This window comes from Macrosteles quadrilineatus, unplaced genomic scaffold (genome assembly GCF_028750875.1).
Source record: "Macrosteles quadrilineatus isolate MER2022 unplaced genomic scaffold, UCM_ALF_1.0 Scaffold_3__2_contigs__length_128488019, whole genome shotgun sequence".
In the NCBI taxonomy this organism is placed as follows: Eukaryota; Metazoa; Arthropoda; class Insecta; order Hemiptera; family Cicadellidae; genus Macrosteles; species Macrosteles quadrilineatus.
The window spans coordinates 106,123,693-106,140,575 of NW_026542596.1; the positions used below are offsets into that span (position 1 = coordinate 106,123,693).

General features: G+C 36.0%; 1 protein-coding gene across 1 annotated transcript; it reads right to left on the reverse strand.

Annotated features, from left to right (window-relative positions):
- Positions 1-1,582: 1,582 nt before the first annotated feature.
- On the reverse strand, positions 1,583-13,759 carry LOC128990270 (lipopolysaccharide-induced tumor necrosis factor-alpha factor homolog). Its single transcript, XM_054412586.1, has 4 exons — positions 13,618-13,759; positions 7,122-7,273; positions 5,004-5,163; positions 1,583-2,076 (listed from the first exon to the last, which is right to left on the reverse strand). Exons 2-4 carry the CDS (start codon positions 7,258-7,260, stop codon positions 1,971-1,973), a joined length of 405 nt encoding a protein of 134 aa, XP_054268561.1. The 5' UTR covers positions 7,261-7,273; positions 13,618-13,759; the 3' UTR covers positions 1,583-1,970.
- Positions 13,760-16,883: the final 3,124 nt, after the last annotated feature.

A 16,883-nucleotide genomic window follows, 5' to 3' on the forward strand; every position in this document is an offset into this window, starting at 1 on the left:
TTTGGGCGACACCGATAACCGTCTCTCGCGATCGCGGCAATTCCCGTAGGCATATCTTGCGGTTTTAGCAACACCGATAATCGTTTCCCGCGATCGCGGCAACACCCGTAGGCATCTCACGCGTCTCTCGCGATCGCGGCAATTCCCGTAGGCATATCTTGCGGTTTCGGCAACACCGATAATCGCCTACCGCGATCGCGGCAACACCCGTGGGCATATCTCGTGGTTTCGGCGACACCGATAATCGTCTCTCGCGATCGCGGCAATACCCGTGTTGAGCATATCTTGCGGTTTTAGCAACACCGATAATCGTCTCTCACGATCGCGGCAATACCCGTGTTGAGCATATCTTGCGGTTTTAGCAACACCGATAATCGTTTCCCGCGATCGCGGCAACACCCGTAGGCATCTCACGTGGTTTCGGCGACACCGATAATCGTCTCCCGCGATCGCGGCAATACCCGTGAGCATATCTTGCGGGTTTAGCAACACCGATAATCGTTTCCCGCGATCGCGGCAACACCCGTAGGCATCTCACGTGGTTTCGGCGACACCGATAATCGTCTCTCGCGATCGCGGCAATACCCGTAGGCATCTCACGTGGTTTCGGCGACACCGATAATCGTCTCTGGCGATCGCGGCAATACCCGTGAGCATATCTTGCGGTTTTAGCAACACCGATAATCGTTTCCCGCGATCGCGGCAACACCCGTAGGCATCTCACGTGGTTTCGGCGACACCGATAATCGTCTCTCGCGATCGCGGCAATACCCGTGAGCATATCTTGCGGTTTCGGCAACACCGATAATCGTCTCCCGCGATCGCGGCAATACCCGTGAGCATATCTTGCGGCTTTAGCAACACCGATAATCGTCTCCCGCGATCGCGGCAATACCCGTGCGCATATCACGGCAACGCCCGTAGGCATCTCACGTGGTTTCGGCGACACCGATAATCGTCTCCCGCAATCGCGGCAATACCCGTGAGCATATCTTGCGGTTTTAGCAACATCGACAATCGTGTTCCGCGATCGCGGCAACACCCGTAGGCATATCTCGTGGTTTCAGCGACACCGATAATCGTCACTCGCGATCGCGGCAATACCCGTGAGCATATCTTGCGGTTTCGGCAACACCGATAATCGTTTCCCGCGATCGTGGCAACAAAAGCGGTAGTGTTTCGGTTAGGCGACGATTCCGATGACTGGGCTCCGGATTCCCGGAGGTTTGGGTGGATTCCTGGAGTTTTCCAGGACATTTCAAGGTAAGATAAAATTCCCGGAGGTTTCCCGGTTTTCCCGAATTTCCCGGAGAGTAGACACCATGAATAAAATAGTAACTATATTGGGAAGATTCTAGACGGTAATTTTTACTAGGTAGGTACCAACTTTCCCATGAATGTTGAAGTTAGTTTTTTCCCAATGCTAAATAGAGTTAAGAAAGTTATTATGGATACCATAAATCTTAAGTCAGATTAAGGGTAGGCTAAATATTATTTATTCTTTTTTTGAATTACTATATGAAAATTTGCCTATTTAGAAAACTAATTAGAGGATATGGTAAAACACAGTTAGGTCAAAACATTAGTGTATTTTATACTTTTATTTACAGAATAAGATTATTTTAGCATTCACAAATATTTCGTACAAACTAAGTTTAGTAACAAAATATTCTTTGCTGGATTAAAAATCGAATCCAAAAGGACGATAACATTGTCATGCGACCACTAAAACTTCAGTAAAATATAGAATATAAATATAAACAATAGAAATAATCCGAGGCTTTATACGAGTGTAGGGCGCTTAGGAATGCATAATAAGGAATATTAACAAACTCGATGCAAAGTGATGAACGATTGCACCTGAATTAATCTTGACGATTTAATGGTGGAATTACGCTTCGTATATTTACCAAACGAGTTTGCTGTACAAAACACTCTTTAGAAATATGGGTAGAAGTGATGTGGATGGCCTAAGTCTCCCGGTGGGTTCCCAAGAAGGCACCACAGTTAGGGCAGTAGTGGTTGGTGTCTTGACAGGCATCCGTGCAGTAAGGACACAGCGCACACGGCCAGAACCTGTTAACACAATGACAGGCGACACATTATATATTTGTGGTCTTCACATATAGCTCTTCCTGGTGAAATTCCAGTCTTCCCAGTAAGAGTGGAGCTGGACTATGGATTGGGAATGTAGCTGTATGTAGGGGAAATATCCCTTTTGTTTTTATATTGTATATCCTAACATAAAACAGTCTAAAAAACTTCGACGAAACCATATGAGATTAACACAGTAACAAAATGTATTACCTTCAACGTTCCCAATCCTCAAGAAATACAACATACACTTTTTTAAATCAAACTTATACTAAGTAATTTATATTTAAACTGTCTAGAAGAAAATAGTGAATTATGGCTCAGTTGGTATTTGTGGAGTGTGGACTGTAAAAGCAAGGCAGCAATGTCTTGGGTTCACCACATTAAAGTTAGTTCTTGTACTAGCTCAACCTCTTGAGATGCTAGATATTTGAATCTGTTTCATCTATATAAATAAAATTAGAGTTTTGTCTGTACATTGCTCAGAATTATATATTTTTAGGTTATTTTTACGTCTTATACATTAAATAAGCAGAAACGAGTCTTATCTCAATTTCTGTCTGTCTGTCTGTCTGTCTGTCTGTCTTTCCCTTTGTCTGTAACACTCAAGATGGCATTTTACGCTATCTTCTCCTGGAAAACGAGAGTACCTATCAAGATCCAAGTCATTTTAATGTATTCACTGGATTGACGAGATTGTCTTTAGCCATTAAAATATGGCCTCACTACTTTTTAAATAATATTACGAACGTTCAAAAATGTAGTTTTGTGCGATTTATGTCAAGTTTTCGTCCAATTTTTATTGCATAATCATCTATGAAATAACGAACAGATGTTCAAATCAAGATTATTTTTTCTAGCTGTCACTGATATGTTTACAAATGTTGTTTACAAATACCGCAACCTTTTTCAATCACGTTTTGAATGTAAATCCCAAGTGATTAAAAACGGTTTTCTTACATAACGGATTTAATTAATCGAAAGTGCAATAATATAGTGTAATAGTGTAACCGTGTAAATGAAATTAAATAACTAGGCATCATCCAGTTCAGGAACCAGAGATTCTTTGTGTATAAATTGTTCTTGAGTTTTGATAACCAAAAAGAAGACCTTGAATCAGTGTTGTATACGGCTGGGAAACTTTAAATTTAATAATGATCGTCGCCAAATGGCTTAGAAATATGGTTTCCACTCATTGACACGGCGCTTCAATGGCGGTTGTGTAAAGTGTAAAGTAAAAAATCACAACTGCAGTGGGTGATTGTAACAGAGGTTTACGGATGATGCTAAACTCGCTTTTCTAATGTGTTATTTTCTGTTCCTACCATTGACTATATATATATAGTCAATAGTACCTACTCACCGTGTGATGCAATCGCTGGACCATACAGCCAATAGGCCCATAGCCCATCTCTTGGGTACGTACGCCTACCCAATTATTCATAACAAACTGTTCGACGACGATCCTTGATACCGGTACTTTTCCCTAGAATACACGCCTACCTACTTAAGAAATAAAATTACAAACGTCCAAAAACCCAACGTTGTGTGATTTTTGTCACATTTCCTTCTAATGTTATTAGATAGCCTTTACCAATCATTGTTTAGAGACTAGGTACGTAATCTATTAAATAACAAAAAGTTGTTTGTATGAGGTTGTTTTTTTTTTCAAACTGACACCGATAAGTTTACATTAAAAGTTGTTTACAATAAAGCAATTAATGGCAAATAACTTTGATTGCCGTTTTAAAACGTTTTACGAGAAAATCCAAAACCAAGAGATCAATAACCTCGGGACTCGATTAACTCATTTAATTGGTCGGCTGTACTATAGTTCTCAACTGTGAACGTTGGTTTTTGGTACCGGTTCTATTCCTTAGAACCGTTGGTACTGTTGGTAGTAGCAAGAATCATTTTTAAGTACCAACACATCACTGTACTTTACAAATTAGTTATCGTTGGTGTTGCACCTTATTTATTATTACAGGCGTATTAAATTTAATTGATGTCTTAACTGTACAATTTTTGCTTTTTCTTTCTTGATTCCAAAATGTTAGTTTATGCTAAGAAAACGATGACGCATTTTAGTAAAACATTTATTCAGCAAACCATAATGAATTGTTTAAATGCTTTACGTTGTTTATGTATCAATAGTTCGTGGCCTATTTTGGTAATATTTACTATAAATTACCAATCGTCTATAGTACTTCATTTCATATAGTAAGCCGTCATTTCGGGTCATCATCGGTCCAAGCAAATATACATTGTTATGATGAAATTTGATGACATTAACAAAATATTTCAGATACTAATTTTACAAGTACTTTGTTATGCTTAAAGCGTAGCAAATCCCCTAATTAAGTTCTGTATTTTTGTGTGTATGTCTGTTAGTAAAGCATTAATGTCCTTTCTCAGTGTTTCACGGAAAGGACAAAAGTACCTTTAGGCTATAATGAAAATGTCAACACGAATAAAGTGTTAAATTGGGAGGTTGAGGTAGTAGCCTACCTTAAATACTTTTAACCATTGTGGAAGGAAACTTTCAATTATAGGCCTACATTAGGGCTATGCCTCATAGATCTATAAAGCATTTTTTAGTTTAATCATTGGATTTAACATATGGACCAACACGACCCAGGTTACATTTAATTTCGAAGCATTTGTTTTGGCTTGGAACTGTCAGATACTGTATTTGCGAAGGTTTATATATAATAGTTTTGCCAGCATATCTGAAAATATGCAAACCAAATTCTGTTCTTAATAAAAAGGTTTCAATAACTGACTACAATAAGATCCCCGTGCGTAGAACGGCACACAGCTAGTTCAGTATAAAAAAATAGGTTATCTGTATGAGGGCTAATCTCCTCACTACAACAACGCAATCTGCCTGGGTCCCACAACATACTCACAGGAACAGAAGTAGCAAGGCCATCAGATGAGTGTGGGTGTTCGGTTTGTGTTCCACCCGAGTTGTAATGTCTGCGTGACATGAGGTGCAGATTGTCCTAGCAGGGAACGGGCCATAGGAGGGCATCACAATCACTGTTCGGGTCACATTAATGCTGGGACCTGCACAAATAAACAAATCTTCATAAACAGTTAGTTTTTATCTGCCTAAAAACTCTGGCTAATCCTATGATGTAAAAAGGGCACAAGTAAGCTTTGTACACATGGAATTAAAAAGTTTAGCCTAATTTAAGTGCAATCCTATATGGCTAGGGGGGTCAAAACTGCAGGGTGTTACAAATCTGAAAGACTAGGTTTTCTCATTCCAAAACTGAAAAAATCTTTCTCCTGTAAGGCCTAACCTACAGTGTTATTCTATACCAAACTTTTACCAGGTCATCTGATTCCATTTAGGAATTGAAAATTATAAAAAAACTAAATTTAAACTAAAGTTGCATCAAATTAAAGCACAATCAGCAGAACCTCAATAAAAATTCTCTTGGATTAAAAATAAAAATGTTGTCAATGTTAAATTCTTATCAAGTTTTGTAATAACATGTGATTAGGAGGTATAGCCTACTAAATAAAGGGTATTTAAAAATTAAACTCGTAATTGTTATCAAAATCACGGATGACTTGTTATCAAGGGTCTTGTTAATGAGATTTCACATTATAAAGTAATAGTAGGTGTTACTTTTTCCAAAGCTTTGTCCCTCTAGAGTCTAGAGCATGTTTGTTTTCCCTAAGAATGCAAGACTTGGGATCTTTTTACTCATAATAAGCTGGCACTATGCTTTTAGTCTTATATCCTATCCATATATAATTTCTTAACTGTCCAAGTAATAACTATTGGAAAATTTTAGACATCTAAATATATTTCTTCATAAAAACCAAAGTATACGCTACCATACAGTAGACTCCCTATTATCCGGACTCCTTGGGATCGTGGCCAGTCCGGATAACGGGTTTTTCGGTTAAACCGATGTCCCAAAAAACTCGTTAAAACACACCGTTTACTGTGATATTCGACTTAAATTTAGGAGAGCACTGTATTTGGACACGTGATCACTGGTCTCAAATCTTTCCCACGAGAACAGTCGTTTCAGTACCGCCCACTCCCTGCTGATCTAGTCCGGTTAAACCACTGTGCTAATAAAAATTGTCCGGTCAAAGAGATGGCATTTCTGCCGAGTGTGGTACGGTTAAAGAGATGTCCGGTTAAAAGGTGTCCGGATAAGAGGGAGTCTACTGTATATTACAATGGTTTTATACACTGATAACCTATGTGACCTAGTTTGTTAAGTTATCAATTATCAATCATTGAGATGGGGACGCCACCTAGGTGCGTATTTTAACCCAAATATGAGTGAAGGATGAGTGTAGAATGGTGTGTGATGACCTGTGTAGCTTTGTTACTGACTAAGATCAGCTGTTTTATTAGTCAGGATCATTTATTTAAAGCCCAATGATCAGGAACAGCTGGGTCCAGTTTCGATCCATCAAAAAGCTACTGACTTTTTTCAGGATCGAACCAGCGACCTTTTGATTACTAGGCGAGCACTATAACCACTCAGCTACCCAGCCAGTTAAGTAGTAATATGAACTTACAAGAGGCATTGTTAGATAAAATTATGAATTAGGTTTTCAAGAAAAAGGACATAAACTACATAGGCTAATTAAATATGACCATCAGTAGGTCTAAATAGTAATTTCTTTAAGAATAATTGACTCTAGGTGTCTAGCATGACTTGGCAGCCCGTGACATAAACTACAGTATTGTCAGTACACAGTCAAACAAAACAAGACTTCAGTGTGGGAGGAACAGGTTCGATTCCTGGCACATCCACAACTCATGGGTTTGGACAGCTTTTCCTAAAAGCATTCAGTACTTCCTCTTGTAATTCCTCATGTAAAAATGCTCCTGACATAAACGTTAAGAAAGAAAGCAACTCAGGAACTTAACATCTAATCAATATAGACCAGCAAGTGTAGCCTATTTGTTTATTAAAATAGAACTAATTAAATTAGCCACTCACAGAATGTGCTACGGGGATGGAATGTCAGTGAAAGGTTTCACTCACCAGCAGGAGGATACTGAGGCCCGGCAGACTGTTGGTGAGCGTCATACTTGGGCGCAGGCCCTTGGTTTGTCGGGTTGTACGGAGGCTGTTTGATAGCCTCACTGTAGGGCGGGGGGTTCTCCATGTTGTTACTAGCCATAATCTAGACAACTCTGCAAAGAAAACACATATACGTTTTACTTGTGGTAGCCTATAGCATCGTAAATATATAATTGAATCTATATTTACTAATTAAAACATATTGTCGCCATTTTATATTGATGCCTACATTACTAACTTACCAATGTATTATTCAGACACAAAAACTCCTTCTGTAAACATATTTTTGGGGACACCCAGATAGTAATGATAGATAAAATGTAGCAAAATTCTTGATGGAACTGCAACTCTTAAAGAATCCAGACCAATCCCATCAACGTCCACCCAACTGTTTATGTTACCTTAGGTGGGCCTCTTCTGCAAAAGTAAGCTTCTCTAGTTGAGAGCTATGCTCACCCGACGTGATTCAAGGCATTACCATCAATCTACAGAGCTGCCCCCTAGCGAAAGAAGAATGTGACCTTAGACCATTAGACCTACCGCTCTACCAGATTAGTAACATTCAACCGCAAAAAAACCCAGCCGTAGGTACTAACTTGACTACCAGGGTACTGTTAGTAAGTTAACTTCGCCTACCTACCAGTCCTAGGTTGATGTTTAGAACAAGCTCCTAGAATGTGTTAATTTTTCCTTAAATGTGCCTTAAACAGGCCTTGTTAACTTAGTTGAACCTCTGTAAGACAAATTTCAAGGGGTAGGCAAGGGAAAAATTTGTATTATCGAGATACGGTATTCATAATAACTTAAGAAGTTCGTTTTATCGAGGTTTAGCCTAATACTGCCGTTATGCTTCTTATAGGCCTAACGACCTAATAAGGATGTTCACTCTTACATGACCAGAAATCCTTCAAATGTACATATAAGTAAAGTAGGCCTAATAGATGAAGTAAATCACAAAACTGTTTTCCTGTTAAGGTATTAGGTTTTTCAATGCCCTCCCTGGCATTGTCCGTTCCCAGAGGAGATCAAAATTATTTATTTATTTATTCATACGGTAAACACCATTTTTACAATCAATTTGTATCCATTGTGAAAAATTGGCTTGAGTTAAACCCATATTACAAATTTGATGACTTTTTTGATGCCATGAAGGCTGTACAAAACTTAAATAGTTAATATGTTGAATGTATGTGACTGAAAGGTGTGTTTGTTTGACAATTATATTTTGCATGGTTTGCTGTGTGAAGTTTTGACAGAAGTGCAAAACCTTTAATCTGTTAGTTTTGTTTGCAGTTTGGATTATTAAAACGTTTTTATTAGCTCGCTTTCTTGTCCGGTACAAATTTTGCAATCAATTTTACACTAACTTCCCGATGAGCTAGAGACTTGAAACTTAAAACATGGCTCACAAATGGAAGACAATGCAATATTATATCATTTAATTTTCATATTTCCCTTGGGCTACGCCCCATGGGCTTGTTTTTAATAACTCGCTTTCTTGCAAATTTTGATACTTCCCGATGAGCTAGAGACTTGAAACATAGCTCAAAAATGGATGACAATGCAATATTATATCATTTAATTTTCATATTTTCCTTGGGCTACGCCCCATGGGCTTGTTTTTATTAGCTCGCTTTCCTACAAAATTTGATATCAATTTTAAACAAAGTTCCCGATGAGCTAGAGACTTGAAATTTGAAACATAGCTCACAAATGGATGACAATGCAATATTATATAATTTAAATTTCATATTTCCCTTGAGCTACGCCCCATGGGCTTCCACATTTTCCATGTTTACATCTTGAAAGAATGTAAATATATCAATTAATTTAAGTCAGCTGTAAATACTTAAATTTGACAGTTCTAAGAGCAGAGGTTAAGAGGTACAGGTTATGCTCCCAACGAAACGGCACACGGAAGATTTCTCAGGTGCCGTTTGACCTCACTAACTGCTGAAGACGTCACTTTGAGGGAACACCAATACCGCAACGATACAATTCTGAGCCATCGGTGGTGCAGTGGATAGCGTTACGGGCTGATAATCCGAATGTTCCGGGTTCGAATCCCGCCGGCGGCACTGACTTTTTTTTATCAACAATTTTTTCATATCAGCAAGTTTGGTTGGTTTGGTTAGGTTATGACAGTTTAATTTTATAATTTTTTTTTTTTTTTTTTTTTTTTTTTTTTAAAGAGGTTGGCGGCCTCTTTTAACCTTGCATTTGCCCGTCCACATAGACTACAGATCTGTGCGTGGAACGTATCCAGCAAAGCAAGGGGTGAGCCGGTACAGTACAAAGGTGAACTGTACTGATAAAAGTTTGTGGCAGTGACCAGGATCCGAACCCACGACACTTCTGCCTTGGGCCCAAAGTCCGCGACCCTACCAACTGAGCCACCGACTCACCGAATTAAAAAATTATTAAAAAATTAATTTTATTAAAAAATTAAAAAATTATAAAATTTAATTTTAGGCAATTATAATTTTATTTTATGAACAAAACTATTTTTTAGATTAGTAAACCTTTAATCGATTTTTCCATTATCAGCACGTTTGGTTAGTTTGGTTAGGTTATGACAGTTTAATTTAATAATAGAAAATTATAAAATTGTTTGTTCCTTCAGACGCAGCAATTAGTGACGTCAGCAGTTAGTGACGTCAAACGGCACCTGAGAAATCTTCCGTGTGCCCTACCGTGCTCCCAAGAGATTCTTTATTCAAACAAACGTTTCAAAATAAAGATAACCAATCTGATTGCAGATATAAAGGTGTTTGTTAATAATGTCAATTGTTATTTATTTAGTATTCTATAAAGTAAACAATAAATTAAATAGATTGATATATGTATAGTTAGTAGGTAGGCCATACATTCAATGTAATACATAATTATATGAAAAAGAAACTCAAATAAACCTTAGATCTCCCACATGCCTCTGTCTTAATCTGATATAGATGCTTGAAATAGATTTAACATCCACAACATTTAACATCCAGCCGTAAAACGAAGGTTAGGATTACGAATCTAAGGATAATTGAGCGGTATTGAAGGTAATGGTAATATGGCGTGGTCTGGACTGGACGGGTCCGTACTGAGTGAGGAGTGAGAAGGACTGAGTGAGAAGAGCAAACAACTGTTTAAATACTTGATCTAATATAGAATGAAATCAAATCAATTCGTTTTGATTTTTGAAACCAATTAATCAGTTCTTATTTAGGCATGTGAGGAAGGTAGGTCGGGTTTTATGCGGATTCGTGACTGTATTAAGTGTTTTGAAGTGAGGTTAGATTAGGAAGGTAATTAATGAGTCGGTTCATTGTAACCTAACCTTTAACTTACCTAATCTAACCTCACTTCAAAGGACTTAACCCTCCGAGTGTCCATAGTTTAGGCCTTAATGTCCGCCTATTTTTGGCGCATTTGCAAGGTTTTATTAAAACCGATCTGAAAAGCTTAAAACAATGTTAATTCTACTGTTCCATATACCATTTTGTTTGGAAAATCATGGGCTTCAATATTATACATAAAACATAAGGAACATTTGTTTCGACAAAATTTTTTAGGTAAAAAAAAAATATTTTGGAAAATTTTCAAAAAAAAAATAAGTTCTTGCTCAATGAAATTGGATAAATTATAGGCCTATAAATATTTGAAAATAGCCACTTTGTTCTAAATTTTATGAGAATTACAAATATATAATAATATAAGGAAGTAGATTTGCAAATAAATAAGTTATGGGCAAAAAACAGATTTCAGTACATAGTGTTTAGCTAAGAATGCATAGCCTAACCATAGCTAGGAATCTGGCTGATAATTTACATCAATATCACTACCTACTTCTTCACGATCATCAACCAGCCCTTCAAAATCACTTAAATCTTCTTATAATGCACCACGTATATCACTACTTTTGATTTTTAACACTAAAACAATGATAAACGTAATAAAACACATCAGTCATCGGTCCGAGGGTAACCTAGCTATTTACAAGTACGCACGTCAGCTGTCTGCTACAATTACGATCGGCTCGGAGAACATACAGCGCTGAGACAGACCTCTGGAGAAAGCTTAGAATATAACGAGAAGAATATACCTAACTCGAACCTTAGATACCTAACTCGATCCAGTTCAATCCGATTCAGTCAGTCATAGAGCCTTCGCCGTAAACGATGTTCGCGCGTCGAAAAATTGACGTGTGACACTACACAAAGTGTGTCACGCGTCGATTTTTCGACGAGTGACATTCGGAGGGTTAATATAGTCACGAATCCGCATAAAGTCCGACCTATCTTCCTCACATGCCTTTTCTGACATAAACTGCGATTTAAACATTAATATTAAGGTTGGGTTGGGTTAGGTTAGATTAGGTTATGTAACATCATTTATTAGTTGCTCATACATTAAATTATGCACTGTGGCACGTTTTCACTTTTAGACACAATGGGATTATGTACTATGGGATTATGCACTATGGCACGTTCATTAACAGACGTTGAGGCATTAGCCAATGGTTGAGGATTGGAATGAGGACGATGATACATGATCATCGTCCTCATTCCAATCCTCAACTATTGGCTAATGGCAGTGGCCTAAATTCTATTAGGTACTGATATTTTACGTGAATTAATTGAATTTTGTTTGATATTTTATGTTCATGTGATTAATAAGTTAGTTTATGTATCGTAGTTGATTTATTGTATTTTCTTAACAGCACCAAAGTCCATTTTCTTTGAAAAATCTAGTTATTGCATATTGTAACTCTGATTTTGCTCGCTCATGGCGTCGTGTGTGGTTTTGTCTGTTTAGTACCGGTAGTTTAGTATTGAATGTAAACAACTGACAGCTGTTTCCACTCCACAAACCTTCCACCCCTTTTAGTGTTAGTCGCCACTAGAACTGGGACTCGTCCATACCACAAATATGTTAATAAATCTACAAAACTGAAGCTTAAGTTTAATATTAATTATTTAACTGTACGCCCACTTAGGAATCTCTAATAACAAGGGCCAACTCTTTGAACACTTTTAAAAAAAGGTTAAAGGAATATTTGTTTGCTAAAAGTAATTGTCTAAAGTAAATGTATGTTTTTATTGTTAATTGGTCTAGTCCTAGTATTGCAGATTCTGGTTATTTTAAGTAATGTTTGTTATAGATTTTTTTTTAAATTTTAAGATTGTTCAATAGATTGTTGGTATGGATTGTTTTACATTGTTTTCATAGATTTTTTATATATTGTTTTATAGTTAGTTTTTATGAATTGTTTATTAGTATTAAGGACAAGAGTTGTTTTGAAAAGCAGAAATATTGTATCTGAAAAACGCTTGCTAAATAAAGACATTATTATTATTATTATTATTATTATTATTATTATCTCTCCGACCAAAACTGATTGCATTTTTGGGTTCAGCGTTAAAAAGGCACTATCCTGTTAAAAAATCTGGTACCTGCAAAAAAATTCTTTCCTGTTATCTGGTACCTGGTTGTACTTTGGTTAGGTTAGGTTAGGTTAGTTTATCAATAACATGAGTATTGTAAGTAAACGAACCTAACCTAACCAAACCTAACCTAAACGGTAGTATGTGCTCTGGACTCTGGATCGACGAAGTTGTACTTGTGGTTAAAGAATTTTTTTGCAGGTACCAGATAACAGGAAAGTACCGATTTTCCTCCGTTAACTTAAAAATACTGTAAGTAGACATACCTATCAAAATTACATCATATCCCAATGTAAATACGGTAAATAATTACCGATGTTTTTAGCATTGACCTTTATGAATGTAGATATATTTAAAAGTAAGTATCGATTATTGATAAATATTTTGAATTTGATAGTTTCAATCGATATTAGCATAGCCCAGGGGTACAGTTTCTTAACTGGGCTAAGGTACCTAGCCTATGCTAATATCGATTGAAACTATCGAATTGAAAATATTGATTAATAATCGATATTTTAAAATATATTTATTATCAAATTAAACTATCTTAACCTAACCTAACCAACCAAACTTGCTGATGGTAAAAAAATCGCATGAAGGTTTACTAATCGAATCGATAGTTTCAATCGATATTAGCATAGCCCAGTTAAGAAACTGTACCCCCGAGGTTATTACTAACGAGGTTCGACTGTATTAATTTAAAACCAAATCCACGAAAAAGCAATATGGTAGGCCTTAGGCTGTCTAACTTGGATTCTGTTGTGCAATTTTGATTGTTTTAAATAAAGCCAATGTTAAATACACAGTTTGAGTTTAAATACACAACTTATTCAAAATGCAATATTAATAAACAACACGAAGTAAACGAGCAAAATATGGACAATGAAAGTGTACAATCATACCAAAGTTATATCACTTTCATTAGCCTACATACAGTAGATTGTGGCCTGGCATAAGTTAAAAGAAGATAGATTTACCGAAGTAACTTAATATCTAAGAACTTAATTTGAATGTACTAAACTTACATGAAATATGTTGTGAGATGTGATGTCACCACAACGAAGATAATGAAACTAATTAGATTGCCAAATCACTTAATGAAAAAGTGAGATAACTCAAATAACACAAAATGCGCAGGACTACTGTGTGACAAAGCACTTGATTTGACACTTTAGTTAGATACTTCTAGTTCAGTAGTTCAGTCTTCTTCTCCCTTCTCGACGTAGTCCGTTGTTTCGTTTCGTTTCAGTTTCACTGCCACTGCTATGTAGACTGAACTAAAGGATGTGGAGCTGCATTTCTATTTCACCACTTAGTCCAGGAGCTGAGGGGGGTTGAGCATGCATGAAAGTAGTACGCAATGTTATTGCTGATTATTGTAATATGGACTGTGGTGATCAAAATTACGTATGTCGCCTATTTCAAAAGTGGTCGATAAGGTGGGGGGGAGGGGGCAAACATGGCGGTTTGCGCTATACGTTAAAACGCTGATAGTTCGAAAACGGTAAAAGATAGAACATCGGTTAAAACGTCGTTGTAATCCTAAAAATGTGGACAACAATAATGGTTATTGGGTCCGAGGTCGTATCTCTATAAATAAACAAGTTATTGTATAAAATATGTAAAAATGGACTTTTCGTGTAGTTTTTTTACCGAAAGTAGAATTAATTTGTGAGTGTCGCAAAGAAGTAATATCAAATATCTTTGCTGATAGTTGTAATATGGACTGTGGTGATACAAAATACGCATGTCGCCTACTTTTCAGGTGGTCGAGAACTTGGGGGGAGGGGGGCAAAGATGGCGGAACGCGCTATACATCGAAATGACTGTAGCTCGAGAACGGTACGAGATAGGACATCGGTTAAAACGTAGTTTTAATCCAAAAAATATTACCAATAGAAAAGTTCAATGGGTAAAAAGTCGTATCTTAACTAATAAAAAAGTTATAACAATAATAAGTTTAACAAAATCTACATCGTACAGCTATTTTTTCGAAAATCTTATGGATTGTTGATAAATAATAGTGTAATTACTTAATTACTCGGCTAAATATTAACTAGATGCATTTTCTTATAAGGAAAAAATATATTATTACGAATACATATGGTTTAAAATGTAAAACACGGCCTCTAAACGCCTTGGGGTTCGTCCATTAGGTTGCGTTATAATTGCTGCTGTTTTAAAAATAATGATTGCTTGTATTTTGTATTTCATTATACACTGAGTATATAAATTGAATAATGATAAATAAATAATCAAACAAATTAGATAATAATTAAATATGAAATATAATATATAGTAGTTTAATTCCATTGTAAATATAAACACCATAAACTTTTAATTTCTTGACCGCTCTCATGCATTAATTATATATAGATGTATATACATTTGTATCAAAGAAAATATTTACAATTTTTTATTTGTATTACAGGTGCTAAGAGAAATTAAAAAGGTACCTATTTAAATTCAACAAATAATATGAACAACCAGTGTAATTGTTATGGATAGAATGGAGAGATTTGCCGTATTTTTTTTTATAAGGTATTTACTTTTGTAGTAATGTTTTTTATTTCATATAACTGTATTAAATAAGAATCTGTTACATAATCATATTGTAATAACCTACAACATTATAATAATTAAAATTGGATTTGTAGTGGTAGTCTGTATTATGCATTTGATTGCGGCCAAACCCCAAGTATTATATGTAGTTTGGAGGCCGTGTTTTACATTTTAAACCAAATGTATTCGTAATAATATATTTTTTTCTTATAAGAAAATGCATCTAGTTAATATTTAGCCGAGTAATTAAGTAATTACACTATTATTTATCAACAATCCATAAGATTTTCGAAAAAAATAGCTGTACGATGTAGATTTTGTTAAACTTATTATTATTATAACTTTTTTATTAGTTAAGATACGACTTTTTACCCAATGATCTTTTCTATTGGTAATATTTTTTGGATTAAAACTACGTGTTAACCGATGTCCTATCTCGTACCGTTCTCGAGCTACAGTCATTTCGATGTATAGCGCGTTCCGCCATCTTTGCCACCCTCCCCCCAAGTTCTCGACCACCTGAAAAGTAGGCGACATGCGTATTTTGTATCACCACAGTCCATATTACAACTATCAGCAAAGATATTTGATATTACTTCTTTGCGACACTCACAAATTAATTCTACTTTCGGTAAAAAATCTACACGAAAAGTCCATTTTTACATATTTTATACAATAACTTGTTTATTTATAGAGATACGACCTCGGACCCAATGACCATTATTGTTGTCCACATTTTTAGGATTACAACGACGTTTTAACCGATGTTCTATCTTTTACCGTTTTCGAACTATCAGCGTTTTAACGCATAGCGCAAACCGTCATGTTTGCCCCCTCCCCCCCACCTTATCGACCACTTTTGAAATAGGCGACATACGTAATTTTGATCACCACAGTCCATATTACAATAATCAGCAATAACATTGCGTACTACTTTCATGCATGCTCAACCCCCCTCAGCTCCTGGACTAACTTGAAAGTCAAAAAACCTAGTTAGTTGTTATAATCTGACGTCACAATGACGCACGTCATGCAGACCAACAATAATGACTCATTCTCTACTTCCATACTAATTAGTCATGACTAAACAAACTGTTCAGGAATTCGCATACTGATAAATCTTACGCAAGAATAACTTTGTTGTTTTCTCTTTCTTTAGCATAACAGTACTCATTGTTTACAACATTACAACATAAACTAGGGTTGCTTTCAGTGAGGTGAAAGCCAGTTGAGCGGAACATACGTAATATTGATATTTGTATAAGTAACTAAATGTAAAAAGGTCAATAGATTTATTTACTAATGCTGGTTTTAAAGATTAAAATTATAATAATTCAAATTTACCTCTTCGAGAAGTGCATTATGGTAGTTTTGACCAGGAAAATATTACAGTAGTTGGAATCTGATATTAACATCCAAAAAGGGCATTAAAGTATAAAAAAGAGAAAGGAAATTTAACATTCAAATTTAACTGTAGCCTACAACAAAAACATCGGACTTCATTTTTCACCCTTACAATTGGTTAAAGTATTTAAGAATAAAAAAAACAGTACCTATTAAAAACGAGTATTGTATAACAACAGGAGAGGAAATGTGACATTTAAATTCAACTGTGCAGCATAAACATCGGTTAAACTCAGCTTTCTTTGCTGGAAATAATTTATGATTGTTAATACCAAGTATTCTTGATGGAGGATATGATTGTAATGTAACTGGAATGTAGGTCTTC

Excerpts from the sequence above, each read along its gene's own strand:
- LOC128990270 (XM_054412586.1), bottom strand. The coding sequence starts at position 7,260 with ATGGCTAGTAACAACATGGAGAACCCCCCGCCCTACAGTGAGGCTATC. Across the intron at positions 5,164-7,121 it reads GCCTCAGTATCCTCCTGCTG|GTCCCAGCATTAATGTGACC; the intron begins GTGAGTGAAACC and ends TTATTTGTGCAG. Across the intron at positions 2,077-5,003 it reads GCCTTGCTACTTCTGTTCCT|GTTCTGGCCGTGTGCGCTGT; the intron begins GTGAGTATGTTG and ends TTGTGTTAACAG.